This window comes from Triticum urartu, unplaced genomic scaffold (genome assembly GCF_003073215.2).
Source record: "Triticum urartu cultivar G1812 unplaced genomic scaffold, Tu2.1 TuUngrouped_contig_809, whole genome shotgun sequence".
Classification (NCBI taxonomy): domain Eukaryota; kingdom Viridiplantae; phylum Streptophyta; class Magnoliopsida; order Poales; family Poaceae; genus Triticum; species Triticum urartu.
The window spans coordinates 1-23,255 of record NW_024119001.1 but is presented as its reverse complement, the minus strand read 5'-3'; the positions used below and the strand labels follow the sequence as shown (position 1 = coordinate 23,255).

General features: G+C 45.4%; 1 protein-coding gene and 1 pseudogene across 1 annotated transcript; both read left to right on the top strand.

Annotated features, from left to right (window-relative positions):
- Positions 1–11,787: 11,787 nt before the first annotated feature.
- Positions 11,788–15,216, top strand: LOC125531781 (aldehyde dehydrogenase family 2 member C4-like). Its single transcript, XM_048696050.1, has 9 exons — positions 11,788–12,059; positions 12,898–13,040; positions 13,140–13,523; positions 13,612–13,701; positions 13,802–13,975; positions 14,091–14,228; positions 14,351–14,488; positions 14,624–14,685; positions 14,792–15,216. Exons 1-9 carry the CDS (start codon positions 11,951–11,953, stop codon positions 15,063–15,065), a joined length of 1,512 nt encoding a protein of 503 aa, XP_048552007.1. The 5' UTR covers positions 11,788–11,950; the 3' UTR covers positions 15,066–15,216.
- A 1,936-nt stretch (positions 15,217–17,152) lies between these two features.
- On the top strand, positions 17,153–18,203 carry LOC125531780 (annotated as a pseudogene).
- Positions 18,204–23,255: the final 5,052 nt, after the last annotated feature.

The following is a 23,255-nucleotide window of genomic DNA, read 5'->3' as shown; positions in this document are numbered from 1 at the left end:
AAACTTACACCTAAATAGTATAACAATTTAGGACATTGAACAACAAGTTTGGAACCAAAATAAAATAGTTTAGCATTTTTTAACTCAAAAGCATTTAATTTAATTGCTTTAGCCACTATTTAAATTAGTTTAGGGCACTTAGACATTTTGCAAAAATGTTGGTTCACCGCCAATACTATCAAAAGAATATTTGCCACATGATGAACATTTTAGTTTTCATGTTTGAGAAACTTTGAATTTCACTTAACATTTGAGTTTGAATTTGACTGGAATTTGAAATGAGATATTGATCAAAGTGACTAAGCACTGCTTTAGCAGAATGATTTGCTTGATCTTAGGAATTACTGTAGCATCATTACACCGGGGTGTTACATTTTCCTACTGTTATTTATGATGTTTTTAATCAATACAATACTTTGTGGTGCAATTCTAATGCTTTTTCTCTCTCTTAATTTGCAAGATCTATATGAAGAGGGAGACTGCCGATAGCTGGAATTCTAGATCTGAAAAATCTATGTCAGAGATACCTATTCTGCACAACTCCAAATGAGCTGAAATTTTATGGAGAATTATTCTAAAATATATAAAAATACTGGAAGAAAGAAATACCACACGGGGGCCCACCAGGTGCCCACAAGGCACCAGGGTGCACCCTGGTGGCTTTTGGGGCTCCTGGCCATCCTCCATGGCCCATCTTCTGGTATATAATCCCATTTGCCCTAGAAAACATAAGAGGAGGACTTTCGGGATGAAGCGCCACGGTCTCGAGACAGAACCTGGGCAGGAGCACTTTTGCTCTCCGGTGGAGCGATTCCGCGAGGGAAACTTCGCTACGAGAGGGGGAGATCAGAGCCATCGACATCACCAATAACCCTATCATCGTGGGAGGATCAATCTTCATCAACATCTTTAACATCATCATCTCATCTCAAACCCTAGTTCATCTCTTGTATTCAATCTTCGTCTCAAAATCTTAGATTGGTACCGGTGGGTTGCTAGTAGTGTTGATTACATCTTGTAGTTGATGCTAGTTGATTTATTTTGTGAAATATTAAATGTCCAGATCCTTGATGCTATTCAATACCTTGATGAAAACTGCTTGTCATTTCCTTCTGCTCCTCATTGGGCTCAACACTCTTACTTATCGAAAGGACTATGATTGATCCCCTATACTTGCGGATTATCACCCAGCCTGGCCCACCCCGGCCCTACAAAATCGCACCCTAGACCAAACTCTAGCTCCTTCTACTCAACTTCTCGAGCTATCCTCTCTGCTTTGGACCGAGGTTCATCTCCACTGTCCCGTGCCAACATGTCTGGCACTAGAAGCGAATCTAGGTCTGAGGTAGACCCCGTTGACAGGGATAATCTAGAGGTGGATTCGAGCTCCACGCCCTTCCCGATGGCCCGACGGGGCTCCTCAAACTCCACGACCGCCTAGGTGGCTCGACGGGGTGAGTGCAACCTCACTCGTCGAGGTTCGTGTTGTCACAAGTGGCCCTACTGGGCTCTTGCAACTCCTGATCATCACAACGGGCAAACTCGCAAACGACGCTACTTGATAGGGCCATGTCCACCAATCCCACGACGGCTCCTCGAGTTCGAGGCATGGGTAGCTCGCCGCGCCAGGCAAGTGGCTCGGGACGTGTCCAGTGCTACTTCTTAAGCTTGTGTTGGTTTTTCCCTTGAAGAGGAAAGGGTGATGCAGCAAAGTAGAGATAAGTATTTTCCTCAGTTTGAGAACCAAGGTATCAATCCAGTAGGAGACAACGCACAAATCACCTAATACTTGCACAAACAATCAAACAACGTGCCCCCAACACGATAAAGGGGTTTTCAATCCCTTCACGGTTACTTGCAAAAGTGAGATCTGATAGAGATAGATAAACGGTAAAGTAAATATTTTTGGTTTATAGATCTGAAAGTAAACGATTGAAAAATAGTAGATCGGAAACTTATATGATGGAAAATAGAAACTTATATGATGGAAAATAGACCCGGGGGCCATAGGTTTCACTAGAGGCTTCTCTCATGATAGCAAATAATACAGTGGGTGAACAAATTACTGCCGGGCAATTGATAGACAAGCGCAAAGTTATGACGATATCTAAGGCAATGATCATGAATATAGGCATCACGTCTATGTCAAGTAGACCGAAACAATTCTACATCTACTACTATTACTCCACATATCGACCGACTCCTGCCTGCATCTAGAGTATTAAGTTCATGAAGAACAGAGTAACGCATTAAGTAAGATGACATGATGTAGAGGAATTAACTCAAGCAGTATGATGAAAACCCCATCTTTTTATCCTCGATGGCAACAATCCAATACGTGCCTTGCTGCCCCTACTGTCACTGGGAAAGGACACCATAAGATTGAACCCAAAGCTAAGCACTTCTCCCATTGCAAGAAAAAACCAATCTAGTTGGCCAAACTAAACCGATAGTTCGAAGAGAATTACAAAGATATCAAATCATGCATAAAAGAATTCATAGAAGATTCAAATAATATTCATAGATAAGCTGATCATAAATCCACAATTCATTGGATCTCGACAAACACACCGCAAAAGAAGATTACATCGGATAGATCTTCAAGAACATCGAGGAGAACATGGTATTGAGAATTAAAGAGAGAGAAGAAGCCATCTAGCTACTAGCTATGGACCCGTAGGTCTGAGGTAAACAACTCACGCTTCATCGGAAGGGAATTAGAGTTGATGTAGAAGCCCTCTGTGATCGAATACCCCTCCGGAAGGATGCCGAAAAAGGCCCCTAGATGGGATCTCATGGGTACACAAGGTTGCGGCGGTGGAAAAGTGTTTTCGTGGATGCTTCTGGTGGTTTGAGAATATATGTGAATATTTGGGTGAAAGAATTAGGCCAGGAGGGTCACGAGGGGCCCACAAGGGTGGGGGCGTCTGATTTGATCTCCAAGTCTCTAGTGTGTCTTCTAGTCCAAGAAAAATCATCGCGAAGGTTTCATTCCGTTTGGACTCCGTTTGGTATTCCTTTTCTGCGAATCTCAAAAACAAGGAAAAAACATAAACTGGCACTGGGCTCTAGGTTAATAGGTTAGTCCCAATGCATATAAAACATCCAAAACAGATAATATAATAGCATGGAACAATCAAAAATTATAGATACGTTGGAGACATATCATCCAGCCGCTCCAAGTGGGCCACCGTGCCCTTCAAGTCCGACGAGGAGTGACTGGTCCGTGGCGTCTTGGGTCGTTCATTGACCGGTGCGATGCACGACGACCGCCCATCGCTCCAATAATTCCATGCATTGTAGGAGGCATCAGAGCATTAGAACTGCTCAAAGTTGAGCAATCAGCCATCGTCGCCAAAGCTCGCTTCCTTACCTTGGAGCAGGCCATGCCGCCCGATGTCTCATTGGGCCCCCCTCCTCTTCCGACTCCTCCATCTCTGCCACCGACTTCAATGCCCCCTAGACGATGACTCCTATGTTGTCTTTGCAATGTACTACCGTCGCTTAGGAAATGAAAAAATGACAAGGGAAAGGGTAAGGGCAAGGCAAAGAGGTGAAGATCTTTCCCCATTTTTCTAGTAAAATGCTTAGTACTATCCAATATTAGTATGATCGTAGTTCTAGGAACTGCTATGTCAGGTTGTCCTCTGGTTATGTATGACCTGCCATATATCGTATGTGCGATGTGATGATCAATGTATGTGTTGATTGGCGTTGCATGTATTTGTATGTACTTGGGGGTTGTCAAATGTGTGTGTGTTGAGCGCGGGAGGGGGGAGGTTGCGCAACCTGACATGTTCAGACGTGTTTGTGGATATAAGGGAGGCAAAATAACCCAATACGGTTGTAGATGCTCATGCCACCTTATTTATTAACTATTAATTTTTGTGTGCACTATATTTTACTATATCATGGTATGACACTAGAATCTTTGCTCATATCTTTAATTATAGTTTGATACCAGTTTATAAATGGTAGTGCATGATACTCTTGTAAGACCCCTCGTAGTGGGGAGTATCATAAATTAGTACCATACATATAATACTAGTATGCCACTAACTCCTCAATGCATAGTATCATAGACTAATATCATATTGACACTTCATTTATTCATTTATAGAATCTCCATACAAAGTTGTGGCTATGATTTATTTTTAATTATTTTTCCTTGTTTGACGTGCTATGAATTGTATATGATGATATGATACTAGGGCTCTCTCTCTCTCACACACACATCATTAAATACAGTGCCAAATTATATTTCTATTTGATTTAGGTGACAGTGGATGATACTCTTAGGCTGCCCGTAGTGAGTAGTATCATAACTTTTTTTGAACTTCGGCGACTATATTTCATTCATAATCATATCCTTTACAATAAGCGGAATCAGGAAATCCAGAGGTTTATCAAGCCACACCCTTGACTCCTGACCCAAGAAACTAAAACGAGCAATAGTATGAGCGCACTCGTTTACATCACGCACACAATGATTTATTGTCGCCTTGCCAAAAGAACTCATCAACCTTCGACAATCATCAGTAATTACCGCACCTGACGCCCGGTAGTCATCCGGATTCTGGATAGATTGAACAATCTCCATAGAATCGCTCTCAATGGACAAAGAAAAAATGCCCATCTCCTCAGCAAGTCGTAGTCCCAATAATAGCGCAAACGCCTCCATCGTTGGAGCGTCCATTGCATTCGGTTTATATTCCATGGCCGCTGCAACAAAACCTCCCTTCGAATCTCGTAAAATAGCACCACTTGCCTCTGCACCTGAGTCAACATGATATGAAGCATCAACGTTAAGCTTTATACAGCCTGATGCTGGTCTAGACCATCTAGTCTGTCGTGGAGGAACTAGCTTCTTTTCTGCTATCCAGTTAGCAACGATACCCCTAATCTGTAGAGACGATCGTGCTGGCGTACCAATCTCTTTATCATGGGACACTTGACGTCGTTCCCACCAGATATACCAACACGCAACCATATCCTATTCCACTTCATTTTCTCCCTGGAACGAGACACCGCCAGGTAAATTGGAGCATATTATCTCATCAAGTATCAATGAACCAGACCTATGATTCATGCATATGATGTTGTCTCCGTAATGCATAGTGTATCATATACTAGTATCATAGGTGACCTTTTATTATCATACATGACATATAGTAGCATAACATTTATTATGATACGGTATCATGATATGATACTAAATCATATCTTTCTTTATTTAATTCTATGCCACATTGGTGGCTTATCTTGCCATGTGAGGGTATGCTAGAAAATTATGGATGGTTCCATCAACTTGAGCCAAAGAGTTATTTTATGCACTGTATGTCTTATAATAGCACATTCTGGTGTAGAAGGACCCAACAGAATGATTGGCATTTGTAGCGTTGACTTAATTACTCCTGATGTTTCGAGGAAATGACATCCATAGGTTGAGATATGATGTTTCTGTTTTACTACGTTACTCTTGAGGTGCATGGATTTGTGGTACAAAAGTGCGGGGGCACTTAGATCCATAGTGCGGTCCTTTTATTTTGCCTTCCGATTTTCAACGTCCTATATCTTTTAAACAAAAATTTCAAATTAAGTTCTGTTTTCATATTCATGTTTCTCGTGAACAACGCTTTAAAATAAGATCAATTTTGAATATATTTTGATGACTTAAAAACATGTTAAGTTTCGATGTTGAAACTTAGTACGAGCGACCGATAAAACTTAATTATTTTGTGTGTACGACCGACAGAAAAAAATTGCTTAAGATTATATCTCCGAAACTTGTTGAAACTTGGCATTTTTAGATGCAAAAATTGTAAGTTTCACTTTTAAAACCTAAAAAGCTTTTTGACGGCTTTTCTTTTTTACTTTGCCGCCGTGCGGGATTCAACTATTTTGCGAATCGTGAGGCAAATCGAGCGGGCGGCAGGCCTTGGCAAGTGAGTGCCCCTGTGAATTTCCATGCTGATTTCATTAATAGTATTTGCTAGAGTTAATCCGAGGTACGTGTTCAATCCACCGAAGAACAAGCAATCACAACACGATAATGAAGGACCAAGTTCTCGTGTTGACACAAAAGGCAGATCATCTGAAGGATAAAACATCCCTCGTTTGTGCACATCCGGCGGAAGGCTTTGGCAAGGCAATTAGCCAACATTGAATTTTTTAGCCAAGGGAGCCATCATGTGAACACCAAAAATTTTTGGTTGGAATTGCTAGTAGCACGTGAAGGTTTCGTTCGTGTACTTGGGGCATCGCGTGGAAATCTCAGATAAATTTTCACAGGGTCAGCCGTTCAAAGAACCATGGTGTCATCACGTACCAGGTTTGAGGTGGAGAAGTTCGACGAGACCGGAAACCTTGGGTTATAGCAGACAAGGGTGACATTTTTTGGCGCAACAAGGATGCTTGAACATGTGGCAAATGCCTAAGGGCTTGTGTGGCTTCAACAAGACTATGGCGCGGGGTTGATCTAAGGTGGTGTACACACAGAGTTTGAAGTCGATGGGGCGTGAGGGTGGACTGATCATCTACAACGAGGTCATGTTGAAGGTGGAGCCGAGGTCTGATGGAAGACTTCACTTGGCTGATTAAGAGGCTACAATGGAAGTCAACAAAGAGTCAAAGCCTATTTCAGTGGGAAAAGCATGAGACATGTGGTTCGGACTGGAGCTCAGTGGTTTGATGGAAACGTGAGACTCGTCATCAGTCGGCGATGACCAGTGGTATTCTGTAGTGACGGTTGAATGGTGTGGGTCCGTGGCCCATGAGACTTGACCGGGACAATAGAGACTGGATGCGGTAATAGTGGCAAGGTGTGCGGTATGCATGGGACATGGAGACGAGCCAGGGCTCTGGTGGTCATACATGTGGTGAGACAGTTGCGAATTTGAATCAGGGTGACAACAAGCAACGACGATTTTTTTTCAAGTTTCAGATAGGCGGTCATGGAAGAGCGAGGATGTTGAGTTCAGCTAACTCTTACGTGTGACACCTGATAAGTGAGTTTCTCACTTTCACGCAGATCGGTGATCAGGGCGTGATGGCATTGAACGAATACTCCAGAAGTTGGGAGCACGAAGTAGAGTAAAGAGGAACTTAATTTTGCTCGAATGTTGACCGTGATCAAGAAAAGAAGGGACTACATTTGCGAGTGGAGTCACATGGAGTTTGGGAGTAGCAGTGGTTCTCATGGATAAACTCAAGTCCAATGTATGTGGAACTTTGACGCATGGACAAATTCAAGGTGGTGGAGAATATTCGTCAAGGTAGAGTTTGTTGGAATTGTGTCGAATATAATGTACAAGGTATGTTACATTTGAACTCTGAGTTGTATATTGTTTAGACAGAATATGAAGTCGTGTCGTAATAGGACACTTGTATCATAGGCCTCTTATATAGTAAGATGATAGAAACACGATGTAATTATGCCAACATAATAGCACATACACGCAAGGGAAGCTGGCGGCATGTGCCAGCGCCCAGGTGGCCGTTGTATGGCACTGTGACGGTGTCATGGGGATGAGTGACCATAGTCAGGCCCCAAGATGTAATCAAGTTTGGTGAACGTCGTTAACAAATCTCGATGTTATTCCTCTTGCAGACATTATATTTCTTTGGAAGGCTCAGTGTTCCGTTAAGAAACCGATGGACTTCCTTCCACAAAGATAAACCAAGGGATAAAGCTACGGTGGTCCACCATCAAAGAGACGAGGGTAGTGCCCCAGAAATCAGAGGCCTGATGAGAAATCTGAAACTGGACCTTATGTATAAACATTATGAAAAAGAATTATATATATATACATACACCATATTTGTACACGGTTCAAATAATTACATCTCTTCAGAAAGCAAAGTCTGAACTTTGAACTACTACCTTATTTAACTGTATAATATATATCATAATGGCAATACAATTCAAATAATTACAAGGTATTCAAATGGTTCTTCATAATCAACCTTCTTAAAGCATCATCCGTTATTACTATCCAAGCCAATCCACTAGTTCTTTCTTGTGTCATTAACTCATTGTAGAACACAAATATGACTTTCACAATTTATGTTTACAGAAACAATTGTGCTGAGTCTCACAGGAATAGTCAGCAAAAATCTATCTGCATTAATAGGGACATTCAGAAAAGATACGTTGACAATAATTTAAGTATCAACATGGTCCATATTTTTCTTTGGAATAATATCGTGGAGTAACTTTAAATCTACACATGAGTGCAGATTTACTGCCCTAGGAGTAGCCCTCCCACTTGCATCTGTCGCCCGCACCATCCTAGAGATCTGTGTGATCATATAGGTTTCCACCAGCATTGATGTCACAAGGTACAATTAACATTGGTAATTAGCCTACTTTGTAGGAAACACATGCCAAGATGTCTCCACACAATGCAAGTTATGTTGAACCTATTATTCCCTTCTTTCCGGTTTATTAGACTTATCTCATTTTCTTACCTTTTTCATATTATAAATCGTATTTTCACTTCTTTCCACCACATGTTCATATTTCAAGGTGCATTAAATTAATGCAGGCAAGGACTAAAAGAAACCAACCAATGCATGTAACCATTCTTACTCATTTAATGGTCATTCATGCATACATTGTAATTAATGTAGGTTAAAGTTTGAGTAATTTTGTAAACTACGAGATACATTCCTCCACTCACCATTCATCTTGGTTGATGAGATTTCAGATTTAAGCCCTATAAACCAGAAAGGAGGAAGTAGTATCCATCCAAACATTAAATGGGCAACAATGATAAGTTGAAGATGGAATACGAGAATACAAAGAATGCATTGTGTATCCATAGTTTGGTCTCTTTTCAGCAAGATCAAACTATGCAACAAATTTTTATGACAATATAATGCAAACTATGGATTTTTAGGACAGTATAACGCATGTCCACTTGATAATTTGAGGTTGCATTGTACTGTCATAAAAATCTACCTGCGTTACTGTATTGTTATTCAAGTTATTTGCTAAACAACGTCGATGATGAGCATCATCAGCTGGACTCATAGTAAACCTTTCCTTCGACTGAATTTGGTGGGATGATGTTTGAGGAATATTAGCAACAATCACAAGAGGCGGCACAGTGGGTTCATCATCTATATCATGTGGAATGTCTGAAAGGAAAGAAGCCGACACATCTTTAACGGCACGAGAACGCCACCTCGCCTTCAACAATATCATGTAGAGGGCCATGATTTTTCAACAAAGAATCACCAAAATCAGGAGTAATTAGCATGAGGTTTTAGCTATCCTCATGTCCACTGCGAGCACCGGAGTACTCATCAATGGACTCCCGGGGCCACCGATCTACCACTGCAAGGGACTCTGTCAGGGCGACCCGTTGTCCCCATGCTCTTCGTGATCGTCATTGACGTTCTAAACTGCCTCTTCTAGTGGGCCACATCCTTGGGGCTCATTCACCGTCTTACGGAGCACCACATGTCCTCTAGCCTCTCTCTCTCTCTCTACGCAGATGATGTCGTGCTATTCTGCCACCCAACGAGCGCGATCCGTGCGCTACATCCTCCGGCTGTTCAGCACCGCCTCAGGCCTCCACACCAACCTCGCAAAGTGCACGACACTACCTATCCAGTGATCACCCGAGCTCCGGGACTCCCTCTCCAGCCACTTCCCGTGCCTGATTGGCGAGTTCCCCATCAAGTACCTTGGCCTCCCGCTATCCATCCGCAAGATCACCGCCTCGTCCTTACAGCCCTTCGTCGAGAAGCTGGAAAAGAAGCTCTCCTCGTGGTGGGCGTCCATGCTTTCCCGCAATGAGCATTTGGCCCTCGTTCGGCACGTCTTCTACGTGATGCCCACCCACATTCTGATTGTCATGTCGCTGCACACCTCCATCTTGCAGCAGGTGAACCGCCTCATTCGTGCTTTCCTCTGGCAAGGTCGAAAAACAACCAACGGAGGCCACTGCCTCGTCAGCTAGGCCAGACTCTACCGGCCACTGGCCTATGGCGGCCTCGGCGTCCCAGACCTACAGCGCTCCGCCCACGCCCTGCAGGCCCAGTGGCTATGGCTTCACAAGACTAACCCACACCCGCCCGTGCCGACCCCTCCATATCCCCAGCAGCCCGGCCGTCCAGGCCATCTTCCGGTCCTCCACCACCTGGACGATCGGCGATGACATTCTGGGAGGACCATTGGATCGACGAGACCTCCATCGCCGAGCTGGCTCTTCTCGTCCATGCCCTCGTGCCCCGCCAACACCGCAAGACACGCACCGTGGCCATGGCTTGGCCTGCCATGCCTGGATTCAGGATGTGCATGGCCATCTGGACCCAGCGGCACTTGTGCAGTACGTCCACCTCCGGGCGCGACTCCAACAGATCACACTCTCCGGCGCCCCGAACACCCTCACCTGGCGCTGGACGTCGAACGACGTGTACTCCGCCAAGTCGTGCTACAAGGCCCTATTTGCCGGTTCCACGATCGAGCCCTCCTGGAGACTTACGTGGAAATCTTGGGCACCCCTCCGCATCAAGATCTTCCTTTGGCTTGCCTTCCAACGACGGTGCTGGACTGTCGACCGGCTTGCCCGCCGCGGCCTTACCCATGCCCCGATGTGCCTACTCTGTGACCAGGAGCCCGAGACCATGGCGCACCTTCTCGCTGGTTGCGTCTTCTCTAGGCAGACATGGCATGAGGTCCTATCCTGGTACCAGATCACAGACATGCCACTCCCCACCCCCGGGTTGGACTTTCGTGACTGGTTCTCCCAGTCCGTGCAGGACGCGCCGACATCCTTGCGACGCGGTCTAGCTTCGCTCATCATTCTTACCGCCTGGCGCCTTTGGAAGGCGTGAAACGCCTGCTTCGTCAATGATGCGACCCCCTCGATCCCACTCCTCGTCAACGACATCAAGGAAGACGCCCGCAACTGGGCCGCCGCCGGAGCCAAGGGGCTCAGCAACCTGCTCCCGCCCCCATAGTGTCTTGTAGGGGCTTGCGCATCCCCCTCCCCTCCGTGTATGCGCCCTTGTAGTTCTCGCTCACGCCCTCTCGTGTACGTGCTTGCGAGGCTCCCCCTGTAATTGCTACTGTTTTCTTCCCCTATCAATGCAATGATACGCAAAGCTTTTGCGTATTCGCGAAAAAAAAAGCTATGCATTTTTTGGGTTCCGGCGTGTCTCTTTCTTACAAACATGCCATCATGCACATATTATGTTTTCCTCTTCTTAACAAAAAGGCAGTGCTCCTGCAGGTTTGTTAAAGAATACCGGAAATAAATTAAATTTCCATTACAAAAAGCTAGAAAGGCCACACACTTATACATTATATGCAAAAGAAATATTTTACATATTCTCAAGGTAAAATGCTTGAGCTACTATGCAATATCAAACATATGAAGGCCGAAAAGAAAGACATCGAGAGGCATACATGTACGCGGGCGTGAATGAGGGATACGTGAAACCGATTTTAATGATAGTTCAATAATAGGCTATGTGTAGGGAGATATTTCTATTTTCGTCGGTCGTGTCTACTTTGTTCTTTCTTGTGTACTTCATAGTTACTTGAACTTAAATAAACTTATTATGGTCGTGTGCATTGCAATGATGCAGAGGCTAGAAATTATTCTCTTTTTTTCTAAAGGAAATTGTATGTGGGAGCATGCGTGGTGCATTTATTATTTGTGTAGTTCAAGTACGAATGTGACAGAGCAAAGAGCTGACCATCTATATTCCTTGGAAGGAGATGCAACATCAACTAACTGACACGCAAGGTGGAGGAGAAGAGAGAGTTTTCAAGTCCCACAAGTACTTCTCCAAGCTGTGGCCAGACACCATAGCACTCTATATATAGAGTCCTAGTTCTACAAGACTTTTCTCCCGTAGAGGAGCAGAAAGATCGAGAGGCAGAGCCAACCTACTCAACTCGAGGCCGTGTTGCTGAGGTGAGACACGCATCGCAATGGGGAGCAACGAGGGCGGCGGGTGCGACGGCAAGCCGGTGGTGGTGGTGCCGGAGATCAAGTACACCAAGCTCTTCATCAACGGCGAGTTCGTTGACGCCGCATCAGGTACGTCGTCATGATGAATTAGTTTGTGCAGGCATATACTGGCTATGCTCCAGTTTGGTGGATACCTACGTTGTTTTGGTTTTTACGGGGTGGATACCTACGCGCCAGCTTCCCTTTGTCGTCTTCGCTAACGTATATGTTACTGCGTAGTTGGGAGGAGTCGATAAGATTGAGCCTATTCGTTTGAGTTCTAACAATCAGTACGTCCTAAACAAGATAATCCAAATGAGGAGCCAAAATCCACACGTCAGTTATCTGTGAAATATCGTGGTGTGGATAAGCATACATGCTCACCCAGCTCTATGAAATGTCTTCTTTTTCTGTTCCTTAGAAAATTCTGGTATGCATAATCTATATGACTCGGTGTCGTGTGCTTACCTTAAGTTTCATGCACATATTTGAATTCTTGTAAATCTGCAAAAAAAAAAGGTATAGCTAGGATACAAAGTAGGCTTTAATTCATTTTATTTTTTGCTTGTGAAAGTACCTTTTTTTTGCGAGATGCTTGTGAAAGTACCTGCTTGCTCGCTCAATGGATCGAACCAACTTGTCTCTCTACCCTAAAAAAGAAACTTATCTCTGCCACATTCACGAGATTCGACGGCATCATCCCATAATATATGGAATTATTGCCGCAAGGTCTTCTATCCCTTTGATATTTAATTGCCGCCACTGGATGTTTATATATGGTAGCCACCGCCTACGCGTCGACGGTTTATTTTTCCACAGAGTATTACCGTTCGACGTTGGCAAGACGTTTGTTTTCCTGCTGGTGGATTTCATTTTGGGAGGCGATGGTGCTCATGTGATTTATGGGTGGATCGATTTCATTTTTCAGGCAAGACGTTTGAGACGAGGGACCCGCGGACAGGCGACGTGCTGGCCCACATCGCAGAGGCGGACAAAGCCGACGTGGACCTCGCCGTCGAGGCCGCCAGGGAGGCCTTCGAGCATGGCATGTGGCCCCGCATGTCAGGCTACGTACGTAATCCAATCCGGCACTCCCTGTTGCTGTAGCTCATCCGACAAATTGACCTGCTGACAAGGTCGCTCGTCGCCGGCATGCATGCATCCATGCAGGAGAGGAGCAGGGCCATGAACAAGCTGGCCGACCTGATGGAGCAGCACATCGAGGAGCTGGCGGCGCTGGACGGCGCCGACGCCGGCAAGCTGCTCCTGTTGGGCAAGATCATCGACATCCCTTCCGCCGTGCAGATGCTGCGCTATTACGCCGGCGCCGCCGACAAGATCCACGGCGAGTCGCTGCGTGTGTCCGGCAAGTACCAGGGGTACACCCTCAAGGAGCCCATCGGGGTCGTCGGCATCATCATCCCGTGGAACTTCCCCAGCCTCATGTTCTTCCTCAAGATCAGCCCGGCGCTCGCCGCCGGATGCACCGTCGTCGTCAAGCCCGCCGAGCAGACGCCCCTCTCGGCCCTCTACTATGCTCACCTTGCAAAGCTGGTAATGAATCTCTGTGCAAGCTAACGCTCTTTCAACACTCTCCATGTGATGATGTGAACTGTCCTCACGTGCATGCATACATGTTTAGGCTGGCATTCCGGACGGAGTGATCAATGTCGTCCCTGGCTTCGGCCCGACGGCCGGCGCCGCCATCGCCTCCCACATGGACGTTGACAGCGTGAGCACAAATCACCATTATTAGTACCTGTGCTGTGCTATGCATTTCTGTCTTACTTGTCCTAAATCCTAATGAAAGAAACCACCACCACATCGACCAGGTTGCCTTCACTGGCTCTGGTGAAGTAGGCCGCCTCATCATGGAGGCATCTGCCCGGAGCAACCTGAAGACGGTATCGCTTGAGCTCGGTGGCAAGTCGCCTCTGATAATCTTCGACGACGCTGATGTCGACATGGCGGTCGAGCTCTCAAGGCTTGCCATCTTCTTCAACAAGGTAATAGTAGATGGCATTCTCCTCACAGAGGATAGAATTACCAAGAGTAAACAGTTCCACGTAGCAAAAGACAGACACTGACCACATATAGTGCTATCTGAATCTGGACTTCCAGGGAGAGGTTTGCGTCGCGGGGTCCCGTGTTTATGTTCAGGAAGGGATCTACGACGAGTTTGTGAAGAGGGCTGTGGTGGCTGCCCAGAACTGGAAAGTCGGAGACCCGTTTGATGTCGCCACCAACATGGGTCCCCAGGTAAATTGTGCCTTCATTTTCCATCAGCCATGCTCAACTGGAAAGTGGAAACTAGTCGTGCTCATGGCCGGAAAGAAAGTGGCAAATATAGTTATTTCAACCGTTACTTTGCTTGAATCTAGGTTGATAAGGAGCAATTTGAGAGGGTCCTAAGGTACATTGAGCATGGCAAGAGCGAGGGAGCGACACTTCTCACCGGCGGCAAACCTGCCAGCGACAAAGGATACTACATTGAGCCTACCATATTTGCAGATGTCAAGGTAATTTCAACTTGTAGATGCACAAGAGATGAGGTGTACACATCATATTACTGAAGCGGGGAGGGAATCGTACATCGCCTGCATTCAGATGGATTGACAGTTTGACACTAACGCATGCTCACGTGGCTTCTATAGGAGGACATGAAGATCGCTCAAGATGAGATCTTTGGCCCCGTGATGTCCCTCATGAAGTTCAAGTACGCCAAAGTTTTCACAATGTCATCTGACGAAATTTCACTTGGTTCTTGAATTATCAACTGCTAGTCCCTGACTAAGTGCCTTTTTGCCCGGCTGTGTCTGCAGGACGGTCGATGAGGCGATAGAGAAGGCCAACTGCACCAAGTACGGGCTGGCCGCCGGCATAATCACCAAGAATTTGGACATCGCCAACAGGGTGTCGAGATCGGTGCGCGCGGGGACCGTGTGGGTCAACTGCTACTTCGCCTTCGACCCCGAGGCGCCCTTCGGCGGGTACAAGATGAGCGGGTTCGGCCGGGACCAGGGGATGATGGCCATCGACAAGTACATGCAGGTCAAGAGCGTCATCACCGCAGTCCCTGACTCGCCTTGGTATTAGCAGAATAGCCAAGACAATGCAAGTTCTTAATTCTCTGCAGTACTGTACATGCTTGTTGAGTTGGCTGGTGCTTGTGAAGCAGTCCTTTGTTTGCGTTGCATGGGTGCCAAGTTGTTGGTGTGTGTGATATATGGTGCAAGTGATTCGCTTCTGACCTTTGTGTCACGCATTCCAGAAGAAAATGGCGTAACATTTTTTTAGGTAAGAAACTATATTTATTATGATGCAAGGGCGTCTCCAATACAGATCCTAAAAAAGACACCATGAATGCTCGCAGACGGGATAGGGAAGGGAGTTATCCAATGCTATCCCATATTTATCCGGTTTCATCCTTCTAAGCATGTGCATGTCATGGTTGAGGGGAGAAAGAGGATGTTCGGATGCGAATGTCCTACGTGGTGGCTTTAGGTTAGTTGTGGTCTTGGCAGAATAGGGCAGACGACCCAGCCTGGACAACCCGCTGTTGTGACTTGAGCGCATGGGTTGCGGGTGCTCGATATGATCTTTGGGGGACTTGAAATGTTAAATCCGTTGTGATTGTATTTTCTCTTTTCCTCTGATTAAACATGCATTTTTCACTGTTGGAACTCACTCAGTTCAGCATCTCATGGCAAATGTGGATTCATTGCGTCTGGAAATGAATGATGGCTGGCTGTTGTGCTATGCAAACTGAAGCCAAAGAAAGGACGGCAACAACAAACCACGAGAAAGTCCACCCGCAAAAAAAGAGAGAAAGTCCATTTATTCAGAGCAGAGTTGAAGCGGGGTCACTGTGAAGTGGCAACATACAAGTTTAAAAATCTGTAAGCTGACATTCTTTTTAGTTCCTTCTCTCATTAATGTATTTTTTGTCTATCAAAACACAAAGTGGGCCATTCCACCAAATACAGAAGGACGATGAGAGCACTTTTGGCTATACTACTTGATTGAGGTTCGTCCTATACGTTCGTTCACCGCGGTACCATGGAATGTGATGCAGCCATATGCATACACATTGTGGTTAGTTGAAACCGGGTGCTAACATGAGAGCTGAGAGTTAGCAATTGCCAACACATTCGCTTATATTTATTTTCACAAAAAAGAAGGAAGAAGAATACGTAATACAAAATTACAAATAGTACCGCAACCTCAAAACTGATGTGAGATTATATGGAACAACTATAAGACTGCTCGCTTTAATTATTCAGCAAGACTACTTCGTGACTGTTGTGAGATTATATGAGACAACTTAAAGTTGCTTAAGACTGCTTCAATACTACTGCAACTATTGAGTCTGGTGATGACCGACACCAGTTTTGTTGCCTGTAAATCTCTCACCAATGAAAAAGCTTGAATACAAGGAAACTACTGGAGGGCAGACGACCTCGGCGATGCTCCATTGCAACCTCATCACAACACAGCCCGGCGTGACGGTGCTTCGTCGCTGCAGCGCCGACGACCCCTGGCGATGCTCCATTGAAACCTCATCGCAGCACGCACGACGCGAGGGTGCTCCGTCGCAGCTCCATAGCAACACCAAAACGGACCCCCGACGAGGCTCCACCCCGCTCCAGCGCAGCACCACACGGACTGGCGTGCTCCGTCGCAGCACCCCGCCGGCCATCAAAACTTCATCGCAACGCTGGTGCTGCAGGCTAGCAGCAGTCGAGCCCCTGCCCTGCAGAGGGCACGCCCGCGTGCTGGCAGGAGCGTGCAGTCAGCTCGGGCGAGTAGCGACAGGGGCCTCCTCCTGCAACATCGTTGTTGCTGAGCGGCCGGGCGGTGAGAGCTTGCAGCAAGGAGCGGTCGGGCATCGCTGCGTTCCTAAGTTGCTGCCTTGATGAGGTAGGCAACCATGGATTCAGCGGTTGGGTGGATAGGAAGACAAAGTCAACGAATAAGGAGACGAGAGGATAACGATTCAGCGGTTGGGAGCGACGGGGTGCATGTTAAGGCGTGGGACACGCGTCGCCAAAGCGAGGCGGTTTACGCCGTGAGAAATTCGGTCTATATATATATATACTATACGTACTATGGGTCAAGAATCAATCAATCTGCACCAGGACAAGACCAAGAAATTGTAATGTAATGTCGATCTTGCTGAGCGCATGACGTGCACAGCGGAGTCGGAGCAGGGGGAGCACTTGTTCAAGATCTCCGATTACATCATTCACAGGGGCATGGGCGTCGGCTGCTACATCAAGTCGTCCTGGTTCACCATTGGCGGCCATTACTGGCGCCTTCACTATTACCCGGACGGATATTTGGAAGATGGCAAGGACGATATGGTGGTCGGTCTGGAGCTGATGGAGCTGTGTGGGAAGGAATTCCCGCCGCGGGTATCCTCCACAATCAGCTTGTTCTACTGGGCAACCAAGCGGTTTTCTCTTTCTTCGTCGGTGGCCATGTCGGCCAATCTTCGCGATCTGAGCCACTTTGTCACGCACAACATAAACAGGGGCAAGATGGAAGCATCAGAATATATTGTTGATGACCGTCTCACTATCAAATGCACCGTGACCATCATCAAGGAGCCATATGTTTTCGAGGCGGAGGCCCAGGTGCCGGTGCCACCGTCGGAAATCACGGACCAACTCGGGAAGCTGCCAGAGGCAAATGAGGGCGCGGATGTGACATTCGAGGTTCAAGGAGAGGAATTCCCAGCCCACAAGCTCGTGCTGGCGGTGCGGTCTCCGGTTTTCAAGGCCATGCTCTACGGGCCGATGATGGAGAAGGATTCAAGCCGCATCGTCATTGCCAACATGCAACCCGTTGTCTTCAAGTTTCTGCTCTACTTCATTTGTAACGATTCGTTGCCTGACGACGACGACGACTTGCTGGATGGAGACGATAAGAAAAAGGTGATCAGACACCTACTTGTGGCTGCGGATCGCTATGGCATGGAAAGATTGAAGCTTATGTGCGAAATCATCCTCTGCAAACACCTCGATGCCGAGTCTGTTGCAACTACATTGGCTTTGGCCAATCAACATACTCGTTCTGGGCTACAAGATGCTTGCATTCGATTTATTGCATCATCATCTACTAAAATGTTAGATGATGTGGTGGCAAGCGGAGGGTACAAATCGTCTCAAAAGAAATTGTTCAGATACCATAATGAAGATGTGGGAAAAAGCAAGTAGGCTCCGCAAAATCTAGCTAGGATTGTTACTTTCTGCTCATCTTAACTAATCATTCTATAAAGAATGGAGTACTTTTTTCCCAATAATTTTCTGTGGCCTTCAACAATAGTCCCTGTCATATCTTCAATGACCAAACGTGATACTGTTATGTTGGAATAAGCCATTGCGTCTGGTGCGGTCGATCTTGTCGGACGTGTCAGGCTCGTTGGACGCGTCGTGTGCGCGTGGGAGCGGGACGCAGCGCCATAGGTGTGTGTGGCGTGCGTGTGTGCGCATGTGTGCAGTAGCTAGCTAGTTCGATGGTGTGTGGAGCGTGGCTGGAGCGATCTGTTGGGGCAGGCCCGCGTCACCCGTGTTTGAGCGCGTCGCGGACGCGGCCGGGCCAAGCGGATCCTAGTGCACGCAGCGGGAGCGAGATGGGCAGTCGTGCGACGTCCATACGTGCGCCTGCTTTTCAGCCCCGCGTATAAACTCCCTGTACTGCTGCTGGTTCGTTTGTGTGAGCCAGTTTGAGCTGAAGGAACAAAGGCCGTATATACGAGCGGCCGGGCGTTCGTCGTCAAACTCCATGCGTTCTTTTCTTGCTTCGTCTACCTCCGTTAGTGCAACCACAGAGAGCTAGTCTAGGGCTGTTCCAACATGTTAACAATAATAGTCTTAGGAGATAGCTTGAAATGATACGTCAGCCGAGAAGATGGTCGTTCGGTGGCTCTGCATATTCAGGCGAGGCTGGGAGGTCTAATGCACTCCTTGCCTTTGCATATTCAGAGAAAACCGGGAGGTCCATTGCAGCGGCATGGTCCTCGACAGTAATGCTCAATGCTTGAGATAGACTTGCAACAAAACTTACAATCATGCTTGGACTTGCATACAACATTTTGAACCATTCATCTGATAAGACTTGTTATTCAATATGCTTGGTGATGTCTAACAGACTTCTCCAGTACCCCCTCCTTTTCAGTTTATAGGGCTCAATTCAAAAATCTCATCAACCAAGATAGATGGTGAATGATGGAATATTATTTGTAATTTGCAAAAACACCCAATTAATACTCTTGTTTTTCTCAAAAAATTTATGTTTACCAATGTATTAATTACAATGCATGCATGCATAAAGTACATGCATTAGTCAATTTTCTCTTAATATTTGCATGTGATGATTTAATGCACCTTGAAATCTGAATTTATGATGGGAACAATCAAATTGAGCCTAATAAAATAAAAAAACTAAGATTTTGAAATAAGCCCTATAAACCGAAAAGGATGAAATATATGTCATGGAGGGTCCATGGTAGGGTAGCAAGAGGAAATGCTGTAAATGGCAACATTAATATATGGCATAGTAAAAATTCAAAGTCAAATTTACCAACTTATAATTATATAGGTCGGCACCGTGCTTTAGAGCGTCTGGATGCAACCAATTAATAGCAGCTTAACGGCATCCTCCGTATTGGCCTTGGAGAGAGAATCAAGAAAACATATGCGCTGAAAAAGAAAAACCAAAGATTAAGGCCAGCAAATTATTTCCTTTTTCAACTCTCTGGCAAGAATGGCATAGCAATTAGCAAATTGTATAAAAACCCATGTGTTAATCTACAGGCAACAGGACTCCAAAGAAAAATAACTCTTCTAAGTTTGTGATTGGCAATGGACAAATCTGTCAAAAAGTGCAGAATAAGCAAGAGATATAAGACTATAAACTTAAAAAAAAATATACTAAACATCACTATTTCAATATTTGCAGTGAAAGGTTCCAGCCAATGTTGACCACGGTTTTAGAGACTCCATATGCTTCCGACTTGGCCCAACCAAAGAAATTCCTGATATTTGGTCAGGAATATAATCATAAGTACGCTCACCTGTTGATATATATTTCTGAGTTTAAAAGTGTGATGTTTCAGACTTAGAGTATTCTTCAAACCACTATATCTATATCTATATCTATATCTATATCTATATCTATATCTATATCTATATCAATATAAAAAAATTCAAAAGAGCAGATTCAAATCATCTCAACCGTTAAATCATATTATTTAGTGGTTCAAATCGCTTCAATGTTAAGCACCAAACACGTTTAACGCTCTAATTACCCACCACTGCCATTGGTTATAAACACGTTTTGACTCAACCCTATCCCATGAAATCTGCCATATAATTAATATCCTACCATTCTCGCATAAAAGTAATTGATATCTTACCAAGCACCAACGTGCAACAGATATATCTTACCTAATATAACGTGCAACTAATATCCTGCCAAATATAAACGTGCGTTGCACGTACATTATTACTAGTGCTAATAAGTGTAACACTTGTTATTGACAAATTAGAAGAGTGATAGGAAGGTGTCCGACGGAAAATACACAGGAGCTCTCGGGTGCTCCGCACCCCTATACGAAAAATATTCGTAAAAAATTCCCAGAAAATCAAAAAAATCCAAAATTTCAGGATGTCAAACCTGGTTTCCCAATCTACTTCCGTGTGAAATTTCATGAAAAAATATCAAAAAATGTATCCGTGGCGAAGGAATTACTGCCCGGAAAAAAATGTACCCAAACTGTGTTTTGCTATATATACGAAATTTTTGTCTTTTTTGCCGTGAATACGTTTCCTGGTATTTTTTCACCAAATTTCAGACGGGAGTAGATCGAGAACCCACGTTTAATATCCCCAAATCCCAGATTTTTTTTCAAATTTCTTGGTATTTTTTTCCTGATATTGTACGTATAGGGGTGCGGAGCACCCGAGTGCTCTAAATCCTCGTCCGGTGTCCGACATGCTATTACCAACTTGTAACACCCTCGATGCGACTATAGCTCCCACGTGTCGAGGCACGACTTAGAGACATAGTCGCATTGAAGGCATATGTCGCAAGTTAGGCAATCTTTACAACATCCCATGTAATAGAATAATAAAAGGGGAGATAACATAGTTGGCTTATACTCGCCACGTCAATCAAGTACAATAATAACATTACATCATCCAAACACTCATGGCCCGACTACGGGGCAAAAATGAAAGAGAACCCAACATGCGACACGGTCCCAATCACCCCCAACTGGGCATCACTACTGATCATCGGGAAAGGAAACATAGTATCGTTGAGAGTCTTCGTTGAACTCCCACTTGAGCTCATACGCGTCTCCTGGGGCGGAATCATCAGGCCCTGCATCTGGTGTAATAGTAATCTGTGAGCCACAGGGACTCAGCAATCTCGCACCCTCGCGATCAAGACTATTTAAGCTTATAGGTAAGGCAAGGTAAAATATGAGTGGAGCTGCAGCAAGCGACTAGCAAGTATGGTGGCTAACTTATTCGCAAAAGAGAGCGAGAAGAGGAGGCAAGCACAAGCGAGAAACTAAAGAGCAACCTGCGCAAACATTACTCCAACACCGTGTCCACTTTCCGGACTCCGCCGCGAAGAGGCCATCACGGTAACACACTCGGTTGATACATTTTAATTAATTAAGGTTCAAGTTATCTACAACCGGACATTAACAAATTCTCATCTGCCCATAACCGCGGGCACGGCTTTAGAAAGTTCAAATCCCTGCAGGGGAGTCCCAACTTAGCCCATGACAAGCTCTCACGGTCAACGAAGGAATAGACCTCCTCCCAAGACGTCCGATCAGACTCGGTATCTCGGTAACTCAAGACACTTCGACGGGTTAAAACAAGACCAGCAACACCGCCCGAATGTGCCGACAAATCCTGATAGGAGCTGCACATATCTCTTTCTCAGGGCACACTCAGATTGTCCTAGGTACGGGTAGGCCAGCCCAGAGTTGCCCCTGGTGGCCACCGGTAGCTGACAGGTGGACCAACACTCAGAGGAGCACTGGCCCGGGGGAGTTAAAATAAGATGACCCTTGAGTTTGCAGAACCCAAGGGAAAGAAAAGGGCTAGGTGGCAAATGGTAAAACCAAGGTTGGGCATTGCTGGAAAATCTTTAATCAAGGCGAAATATCAAGGGGTTCCCATTATAACCCAACCGCGTAAGGAACGCAAAATCCGAGAACATAACACCGATATGACGGAAACTAGGGCGGCAAGAGTGGAACAAAACACTAGACGAGAGGCCGAGCCTTCCACCCTTTACCAAGTATATAGATGCATTAAGATAACATAGCAATATAATGATATCCCAACAAGTAAATAAATGTTTCAACAAGGAACGGCCTCCAATCTTCACCTGCAATTAGCAACGCTATAAGAGGGGCTGAGCAAAGCGGTAACATAGCCAATCAACGGTTTGCTAGGACAATGGTGGGTTAGAGGTTTGACATGGAAATTTGGGAGGCTTGCAAGCAAGTGGTAGGCATCGTAGCAATGGCATAGCAAAAGAGCGAGCAAACTAGCATAGCAAAGATAGTAGTGATTTCGAGGGTATGATCATCTTGCCTGCACAGTTGTCAGAGTTGACTGGATCCTCGAAAGCAAACTCAACGGGCTCCTCGTTAGCAAACTCGTCTCCCGGCTCTACCCAAACAAGACAAACAAGAAACAAGGATACAATCAACCACGTGCAAGACCAAGCAATATAATGCAAAGATGATATGCTATGCGGGATGCGATGCGGGATGCAAAATGCAAGATATGACAAAAAATGCATGAACCTGGCCTCAACTTGGAATTCCAAGTGTGCCACTGGAAATATGAGATGAAATCGCTTGAAAACGATATAAAGAACGCCAGAATCGGAGTTACGGTTTGGAAATGGCAAGCGATTCAAATATGACACCGGTCTGCGATTTACAGCAAGTAGGCATCTAAATGCAATGAAATGAACATGCTACAGCAATCAAACATGACAACAAAATACATGGCAGGGATGCACACAAGATGCTTAACAAAAGTCTAGCACTGAGCTACGGCCAATTCATCCATTAACAGGTTCAAACAAGCATGGCAAAAACGCAAATGGTAAAACAGATCTCAGACTTAGTGAAATTAACACTTGTCTGGAATTTCAGATCATATAGCCCTCTTCGGAGCAACAAAACAACATGCTACAGGACCTGAACATGACAAAGAAAGACATGGCATGGAGCTACTCAACAAGCTT

Bases quoted from the DNA above. Each gene is read 5' to 3' on its own strand.
- LOC125531781 (XM_048696050.1), top strand. From the start codon at position 11,951: ATGGGGAGCAACGAGGGCGGCGGGTGCGACGGCAAGCCGGTGGTGGTG. The intron at 12,060-12,897 runs GTACGTCGTCAT...TTCATTTTTCAG, and splicing joins GTTCGTTGACGCCGCATCAG to GCAAGACGTTTGAGACGAGG. The intron at 13,041-13,139 runs GTACGTAATCCA...GCATCCATGCAG, and splicing joins GGCCCCGCATGTCAGGCTAC to GAGAGGAGCAGGGCCATGAA.